A 10,000-nucleotide genomic window follows, 5' to 3' on the forward strand; every position below is an offset into this window, starting at 1 on the left:
ATAACTTTATATTTCATTAGTTTGAAGATATTTAGAGTTGAAAATAAATCACACTCCATAATTACTGTATGTTGACAATAGGAAATCATGACAAAATGCAAAAAAAAATAAAAGTTCAAGGAGTATTGTAACTTTTTCGAGGCACTGAATAAAGTTGAAGTGATTTCAGCGTTTAAATAGTTAATCATTAGAACATTTTAATTGCAATGATAAGGTGGTTGTTAAAGGATATTTAGAATGAACACAGTACCTTGGATTCAAAGACTTTAAACTCACTGCTGCCCCTGGCCCTGCAGAACAGCTTACACCTGTCTCTGGGGGAAACTCCGGCGTACTTTGGGATCCACTGTTTCATGTTCCCACTGTGGTCCAAGTAGCTGGGGCTGTTGTATTTCTCACACTGCTCTTCTCTGAAACTTTTACCTAAACACACAGCACAGAACAGAAAATGAAGCTCCACATCTGCTTTTCTGCATATGTAAAAGAATGACAGATTTTACATGAAACTTGACTTTTTCCATCCTTAAAACACAGAAGTTCAGAACAATAAATGCCACTTGTGTGGATAGTAAGACTGAAAAATAAAACTCAATACTGTTGCCCAATGTGTAAGATATTTGCTTCAGACTTTAGTTTTACATATTACAGTCAGTTTGTCTGTTACCAAAATATTTCATGAACTCCTTGATGGATTTTATTGAACCTTTCAGAAATTTACATTTTTACATTTTATTTTTCATTATCAATGTATCACAGTTAACTTTAAGAAACACAAATATAGCTATAACTCCATCAATTGTATATGTATGAAACTGCTATTTTATATAGGGGATTCTAATGTCAACAGTCCATGAAATGGACATTATTAGGCGTTATCAGTCCCATACAATGGCTTCAGAGGGTCCCTACTGTGCCTTCTAGGCTTCAGACTGTCCTGACAGTGCCCCCTAGTGGGTTAATATATCAATGAAAATGAATGTCTAAATAACCAAAACGTAATAAATTTATTGTGTCTGTATTGGTCTTGATCCCTGGTCTCCCACCCACTGGTCCAACACTCTACCCATTGCCCCATTGGAAGGACACAATGTACATTAGTCGGAGGTCAGTGTTAACCATGTCATTTGCTCTAAGGTTAACCTTAGTGGCTTTAAGCCTCATATTAACCAGTTTTTTATGCCTCATATTAACCAGATAGTGGTTTTATGCCTCATACTAACCAGATAGTGGTTTTATGCCTCATATTAACCAGATAGTGGTTTTATGCCTCATACTAACCAGCTGACATTCTGAAGCCATTCTAGGGGACTGATAACGTCTAATAACGTCCATTTCATGGATGATAACATGCGAAGCGGGTGATTTTATGTGGTAGTAGCTGAGAGTCACAACACACTCTCATCAGAGTGTGACATTTTCTAATATTGCATGAGATGGTTTGAGCAGAACAGATACAACCCTGCCATAAGGAGAACTCTGTCGTAACAGTGGTGGGTGATATGCATCCTTTCAAAGAATGCCAGGACTTTATTTGTAACTGGGCAACAAAATCCAGAACTTGGTCGGATGCTTTAGGCAAAACAATTTGTAATTTTTTCCATGGAAACTAACAAACAGGGAATAAAAGACATTTTTGTTTATTGTTATCAAAACCAGACGTGAGATAAAAAGAAACTGGTCTGGACATGTTTCCACATGACTCCTCTATCCTGAACAAGTTGAACCTTTCTGGTGTTCACCTTCACTGTCTTTGCACGGCTGGATGTTGCAGGACTGGTATCGGACCCTCTGTCCCTCACAGTACTTCCCTCCGTTATGAGGCACTGGTTGGGTACATTCCCTGTAGGAGAACTCCACCCCACCTCCACAGGTCCTGGAGCACTGCTGCCACGGCCCCCATGAGCTCCAGCCGCCGTCCACAACCGTCTGCGGTAACACACAAAGAAAAACAAGTCCGGGCAGCAGGTCAGAACTCAGAGCCAGAGGAGAACTCAGCGGTGCAGAATAAAACCACAGTCTGAGAGTGTGTTGGTGTGCAGCCACTCAAAGCTAAATTTGTGTTGAAGTGTGGCACGTGTCTCCTGTCTGCCTCTGCCCACATTCCTGCCACATGTGTCACTCACTGTGGTGGAAGCTGCCAGGCTGGAGGCTTTAATGCCAACACTGAATACGACTTAGTTTGCTGTCGTAGTATTTTTTTTAGAAATGTTTGGTATGATTGGTAGCAATAAAGTCAGTGAGTAAGGTGAAATGAGTCACTTATTTCACATGTGGACAAAATTGTTGGTAGCCCTCTTTTAATGAAAGAGAAACCCACAGTGGTTACAGAAATAACTTGAATCTGTCAAAAGCAATAATAAATAAAAATTCTACAGAAATGAACAAATGCAAGTTAGACGTTGGTTTTCAGCCATGCTTCAACAGAATTAATAAAATTAAACTGATGAAACAGGCCTGGACAGAAATGATGGGACCCTTAACTTAATATTTGGTTGCCCAACCTTTGAGTCAATCAGTCAATCAAACAATTCCTGTAACCGTCAGTCAGACGTCTGCAGCTCAGCAGGTATTTGTTCCACTCCTCATGAACAAACTGCTCCAGGTGTCTCAGGTTTGATGTTTCAGCTCCTTCCAAAGATGCTCAACAGGATTCAGGTCAGGATCAAAGAAGACCATTTCACAGTAGTCCAGTGTTTTCCTCTGAGCCGTTCTTGGTGTTTTTAGCTGTTTTGGGTCATTATCCTGTTGAAGACCCATGAGCTGCTCAGACCAAGCTTTCTGACACATTTCTCTCTAGAATCCTCGATAGTCTTGACATTTCATTGTACCCTGCACAGATTCATGACCTCCTGTGTCAGATGCAGCAAAGCAGCTCCAGATCATAACAGACCTCCTCCATGTTTCACAGCAGGACAGTGTTTATTCTTGTTATGCTTCATTTTGTGACCATAGAGCTGATGTGCCTTGCCAAAAAGCTCCATTTGTGTCTCATCTGTCCAGAGGACATACTTCCAGAAGCTCTTGTCAACATGTAGTTTGACAAATTCCAGTCTGGCTTTTTTATCAATCAACCAATCAATCAATCAAACTTTATATATAAAGTCCTATAACATCAGCCACTGCTGAAAACAATGTGCTGAACACATGAAATAAAAACTGAATACAAAAACACAATAAAATCACACAGTTAAATAAGTAAAATCAGCACCAGTACAGTAAAAGTTGAGTAAAATCAAAACTCAGTTGGGTTGAAGGCCAGTGAGAAAAACGAGTTTTAAAAATGGACAGTGAAGGGGCCATTTTATCATTTGGTGTCCTCTTTGGTCATCTCCCATTAAGTACACATTGGCTCAAACAACAGATGGTGTGATCTGACACTGATGTTCCTTGAGCTTGAAGTTCACCTTTAATCTCTTTAGAAGTTTTTCTGGACATTTTTACTACCAATTGTATTATCTGTCGCTTTGATTTGTCATCCTTTTTCCTCCTGTGGCCACAGGGAGGTTGGCTACAGTCCCATGGATCTTACATTTTCGAATAATATGTGCAGCTGTAGTCATAGAATCAGAATCAGCTTTATTGTCATTCACACACAGCATCAAGCATGCAATGCAGAATGAAACTACAGTTAAGAAGATCCGTTCGAAGGACACACATAACAAACATGGGGGAACGGATGGCCAGGTCTTGCACAACATGGTACCTTTTGCAGCTTGGAAAATAAAACAGACAGTGGGATAGATAATCCTCCCAAGCTCAGTCTCAGAGTTCAGGGTTTCCCCTTTCTCCATCGCCACAGCCTTCAGACTGATCCTCACAGATGATATGGGGATGGGGAATGGGAGACTCAAGCCTTTGTTGACGTATCATCCCGGGAAGTTTTGATAACTAACGACTGACCAAGGCCAGCAGCTGCTGGGATCCGAAAGATAAACACAATTGTTTTGGGACAAGCGGCCTCAAATTTCTTGCTGCTTTACAGTCTTAACTGCATCTCTGTAATGGCAAAAAATGCTGAATGTTTCGAATTCATCATCTTCTCATCTCTTTCCGTCTGAAGCTTCACCCAGGTATAATCCTACATCTCACGTGCACGCTGCTGAGCTGTGATTCTCATCAGAATCACATCCAGCTTGTGACTTATTTCCCCCAACATCACAGTCAGCGTGTTTCCAGTATGAGATGTTCCATCCATGGTTCCTGACAGCTTCTCACAGGCCCGGGCTGCTGTCAGGATCACTTTCATTTTCCGATAAGCCAGAACTCCTCCACATCCGATCAGCAGGAATCCAGTTATCATGAATCCAGATWTGTATAAATCTTCTWTGTCTTCAATGGRAAGMRGTGCCAAACARATCMKGTTCCAGCCCCAAGAACCACTGACCCGACCAGCAGCAACCATTCCACTGGGACAGCTTTGTTCCCCTCATTCTAATCTCAATGTGGAAAAAATAGTGTCGATGGTGTTCAGAGACCAGTTGACCAAATCCATAATTCATTTTGTTTCGGATGATAGGTAGAAGAAAGGCTTGAAAAAGCTGTGAAGCAAGGAAGGAGGAATAGGTTCAGGAGAGAGAGCAATAGAGTCCAACTCCTCTGAAGGCCAAGCAGAAAAACAAACAAACAAAAAATAAAACAAACAAACAGGAACATCAAGCTGCTTGGAAATGGTCTTATAACCTTTACCTTTAACATGCTTGTCAGTGTGCATTGCCAATGCAATGCACACTATTGTCTTCCTGTTTCTCTTTATTATTATTATTCTGTCATCTTCCACCTCGCCACGCTTATCCTCCTGTACACTTTGTCCTAGAGCTGCCATTGTACTTTGTATCTGTTAATATCTATGCCAAATGATGACTGTGGCTTTTGGTACCTGTACAGCTTGTAGTTTTTCAAATATTAATGTTTAAACTTTATTCCAAAATTCATATAATGGCAGTCAATGGAGCCTTATATTGGTTCAATACTTCCCCCTGCTGTGTCTACTCAATACTGAACCATAGTTGAATACTATTTATTCTCAATAGTTCAGTGTTTACAATACTAATAGGATTGTATTTTAATATTTAATATAATATTGTACTAATATTGATTTATTGTTCTAATAGATTTCAGTTTAGTGTCAAAGATTGCATTGGCAATGTTGCCGCTTTCTGCACATGTCCAAACCAACCGCTAGGCAGTATCCTCTGCCACAGCTCCAATGGTCTTGTGGTTAGTACCATGGACTTTCATGTGGGAGATCATGGTTCTAAACCCAGCTACAGCAAATTTAAGAAAAAAATCTCTTCAAACTTCATATTGTCACACAATTACCTTAATTACAAACACCTGACGTGACAGGCACAAGCTGGTATAGAAAACACCTTTGAAGTTGGTCACAGGTCATTTTGCAAGTCCACTGATGCAGGCAAAGCCATGCTACATGGCAAGCACACTTGTTTTTACATCGTAAAAACCCATGTGTATAATTCTCTTTCTAATCTCCTGAGACAACTCTTTTTTATTTTCTTTTACTTATTATTACTTTAGTCAGATTCAAGTTATTTCTGTGACCATTGTGGGAGTTTCTTTCATTAAATGAGAGGTACCAACAATTTTGTCTACGTGTGTTTTGGACCATCTGCATCTAGCCAGTGCACGGCAAGAGGCCTGCATTTGTCAAAGCCAGAGAGACTACAGTCCATACTAAACAGTCAGATATGGCCTGTTTTTCATTTTGTGAAGTGCAAAAAAATGAAAAAGATTTAGCTGTGAGACAATGACAACACTGAGCAAACAATATGTTGTGAATAGTAATTTCCCTTAGCTTTCTAATAACTGAAAGTTCACCAACAAGCTCAACCAGCAAAGTGTATTATTGTGCAACACTGAGCTTTATGGCTGCAGGTAATAATCTGTGTTTTCAGGCATTGTACAACGTTAAATTGTTTCTTTTAGAGCTGAGAGACTTCAAGATTCAATTTAAAGTGTAATTCTGGATTTATCAAGATGCAACAATAATTGTTTTTAACAGATCAAACTTTTAAAATGTAATTAAATCAAACTGTGATGTGCCAAAAACTCACATCCTTTCTGAGCATTGGTCAAAATGACATCATTATAATATTTTTTTTTGTAAAAGTATAGGTTTCATGAGTAAATATGGTCCTAATAAAAATAAACTGTCCTCACCAGAAATAAATATTGTCTCACCAATGGTTGCATCATTTCTTCAGTCAGCTTGCAGACTCCATGAAGGCAGGTCCTGTTAGGACCACAGGGGGTGCCGTCAGCCCAGGGAAAAGTGCCATTCCTGGTGGAGCACTGCTTCAGACCGTCCTCCTTACACCACAGCTGACTGCAGATATCTCTGTCTGAGGTGTTGGGGCAGTGGATAAACTCCTCTCCGAAAGTCTGCTGACACTGTTGGTCCAGGCTGTACTTGGTACCAGGCAGTTCCTGAGGTAAAGGCATGGTACTCTCTGGAACATCCAGTAGGCAGTCCCCTGTAATTAGACAACACATTAACGATGTTATAGGGATTATGGCTTTGGCTTTTCTAACCATGTTCTTCTTTTTGTGTAAGGAAACATTAAAATGTCAGCATGACACACCCTGAAGACAATCACTTCACTTTAACAAATTTACAAAGGCTCAAAATCCTGACATTTATCAGATTACTAAAATCAGAATCTATTAACCATCCCTAAGATAAAAACAAACATCTTTGAGCTGCCTTCAGGCCCAGGCCTCCCTTAAAAAAGAAATCTGTGATATCAAAACAATTTGTCTGACTTAATAAAGACTAACTGAACATTCTCAAACATGAAAGATTCCCAGAAACTTTTTCCAACAAACAAAAACTGTTTTTCCATCAGCAGCTGTTGTTGTTGGTGATAAAGATGGAGAGCAGGGAGGAGTTGAAACACGATTCACTGGAAAGAAACGTCTGCTGTTGAATCCAGCAAGAATACAAACAATACCCAAGGTGTTTTCTTGAAGTTAGTGCTCAACATAACCTGCTGAAATACAGTGGTGGGCAGCGCTAATCCAAAAATTAGCTCCGCAATTTCTAAAGCACTTACATAAATAATTAGGTTCGCAACTTTAAAAAGACTGATGCCATAGAAAAACTAGCAGAAGCTAATTTTAAAGTGCAGTTCAGTTAGACACTTACTAGCTGACAACAATTCATGTACAATTCATGTACAACACTGCCAACTAGTGGTGTATGAACTCTTTTACAGCTTAATTCTACAACCGTCGATTACTGGGGATGTGATTTCCTGAAACAGACCTTTAGCTCCTGGTGTACAAATTAAAAAGTTGTTGAGGATTGCTAGTTCGGCTGCTTCTTTGTCTTTTTCTTTTGCTTGTTGTAGATTTTTCATTAAAGAAGCATCAATAAAGTAATTTTAAAACTGTTTATTGGAAAACTGAAGTGATGCATTCTGGGTACATGATGGATTTGATTTGTGACGGGAAACAAAAGCACAGAGTACAGGAAACTATCTTCAAAATAAGAGCATGGATTTTAAAGGTTTCCATGTAGTTGCTCCAGTTGACCACTAGAGATCAGTCTTCATCAGCATAACATATTTAAATCATTTCTGAGTCTCTAACCCCGTTGGCCGATTGCTTCGACCAATTACATCAAGTATTGAGCTCCATCGTTTAAACTTTATTTTTAAACATAGCTCCAATTGTAAAGTAAAATAAATCAATACATACAAAATTTTAGTATGGATTACAAACGTTTACTGTTTTTGCTGTTGCCTTCCTGCTACGTAAGCAGACACAAATCATTGTGGGAAATCAGAACCGTGACCCAAAGCAACAGTCAGCAGGATGTATACCTTCACAATAAGTGTGTTTATCTGGGAGGGGTGCTGTTGGATAGATCACATGTTGTGATTCATTGACAGTCATACCTTCTGCTGTTCAACATAATGATGACTGGTAGATAATTAGTTATTAGTGGTACTGCATTTTAATTTTAGAAAGTGCAAATCTGCTTATGAATTATAATAATTAGTAAGACCGCTAAAGAGCAAATGAAATATTTAGGTCTGTAATTAGCAGGCTGGTGTCCACCACTGCTGAAATGTAACTGAGTGTGTCAGCACTTACAAACTAATGTTGGTATCAAAATAAAGCAAACTGGGAGATTTCATCAGAAATATTCCAGCAGCTGTTCTTGTTTCTGACAGTGAGGATGGAACAGAGAAAAATATGTTTTTTCTTTCCGTTTGCCTGGTGTTTTTACATACAGGCCTTTAAGAAACCATAAATCACATTACCTGTGCAAAACGTCCTGCTGCCAAAGTAAACCAGAGGAAAGTTCCTGAGGTTTGAGTAAAGAAATAACTCAGTGTTTTGTCTTTCTGCAGAGGATGGACCATGTTGCTCCCATCAATAAATGTTAAGACATTATAGGTTTTATTTTTCTTACATGCCTGAAAATAATCGTTTTTGAATGTTAGGTAATTACACACTCCTTTAGTTTTCACCCTGTTGATGAAGAAACAATCAGAAAGGATCATGTTTGACTCTAAGTGTATTTACTCAAAATAAAAAATACTTGGTACCACTTTACAATAAGGTTCCTTTTATATGGACTTTAAAGAGTTTATAGATAGGTTATTAATTCATCTTTAAACATTTATAATTTATTAATAAGTGTTTATTATGCAATAATTAAGGTTAAAAAAGAGACTAAACTGGTTTATTACCAAATACTGAACTAAGTCTGTTTGTGTATTAAACATTTCAGACTACTTTACTACCTTGTAGCACAATAATGATTAGGAAACACATATTTTAACATATAATAATGTACTGTATTACTGCAGTATAAATATCCACACATATTAAAGGGATCCTTATTCTACAGTATAAAACTGTACACTATTTGGGATGGAGTGGGATTATTTGGTTTGTTAACATGACATTTATTTTATTTTTGATACTTCATCATTGACATTAGTTACATGTTCAAACAATAACTTCAAATATTTATAATCAACACTAAGTTTTAAAAATGATTTTTCACATTAAAGACTAACTTTTAGCATTTATAAATGTTTGTCATTAATAAATAATGTACTGTTTTACACTTTATGATAAGTCTTCCTTTGACAGCTGTGAATATTTATAACACAGTAATACAGTGTAATAATATGTTAAAATATGTGTTTCTTGTTGTTATTATACTTACAATGTAATAACCTAATCTGAAATGTTTAATAAACACCTTTAGATGTAATATGAACATGAACAGATTTGTCTCATTGTTTGATAAGAAACTGGACAGTTTTGTCTTTATCATCCTTAATTATTACATAATAAACATTTATTAATGATTTACAAAGTGTTTACAGATGAATTAATAACCTATTTATAAGACATTTATAAGAGGAGACTTATTTTAAAGTGGTAACAAATACTTTAATAACACTGAAACACTTTTATAGATTTGATTTGTTTTATTTAGTTTGAACTGTTTAGGGAATGTAGAAATGTTTTTATGAGTTTCAGAACAAGTTTACCTGATAGTTAGGGTTTGGGGCTCAAGAGTCAAATGTTTAGTTGAAGTTTAACATTTATGTTGCAGCTAAATTTATCTGATTCATAGGATTTTAAACATTTGCCCTGTGAATTGTTGAAATGTTATTAATCCAGCATTTAATAAGACAGTTAAATGGAGATTCAGAGAACAGATGGATTCATGAGGCTGTGTGTGAAAGAAAAGAGGAGACAGGAGGAGGGAAGAGAACAGGATGTGAAGAAAGATAAACTCTCAGCACAACCTATAATTTGAGGTGAGCAGCATGTTCCAGCAGGAAAGCCATCATTCAGCAGAGGAAGAGAAGAACTGTGTTTTATTCATCTGCCTGAATAAAGAGACACTTTGTTGGATCAGATGTTTAACTCTTTACTCACCGTGTCCGTTGTCAAAAAACTCTGTGACGTAGAGCGCGCTGCAGGGAGACCAGGGTGCACTTTGGTTCAGACT

At 37.8% G+C, this 10,000-nt stretch overlaps 1 protein-coding gene across 1 annotated transcript in view; it reads right to left on the minus strand.

The window, feature by feature from the left end:
- Window positions 1-10,000, minus strand: part of LOC106533810 (A disintegrin and metalloproteinase with thrombospondin motifs 8) — a gene marked incomplete in the record, with an annotated part of 40,309 nt that overhangs the window by 7,160 nt on the left and 23,149 nt on the right. Inside the window, 4 exon segments of the mRNA XM_014030248.1 lie at window positions 251-423; window positions 1,740-1,926; window positions 6,199-6,491; window positions 9,928-10,000. The exon segment at window positions 9,928-10,000 is cut by the window's right edge and continues 95 nt beyond it. Coding sequence (XP_013885702.1) covers window positions 251-423; window positions 1,740-1,926; window positions 6,199-6,491; window positions 9,928-10,000 — 726 coding nt within the window.

The sequence above is a fragment of the Austrofundulus limnaeus genome, unplaced genomic scaffold (genome assembly GCF_001266775.1).
Source record: "Austrofundulus limnaeus strain Quisiro unplaced genomic scaffold, Austrofundulus_limnaeus-1.0 Scaffold1026, whole genome shotgun sequence".
In the NCBI taxonomy this organism is placed as follows: domain Eukaryota; kingdom Metazoa; phylum Chordata; class Actinopteri; order Cyprinodontiformes; family Rivulidae; genus Austrofundulus; species Austrofundulus limnaeus.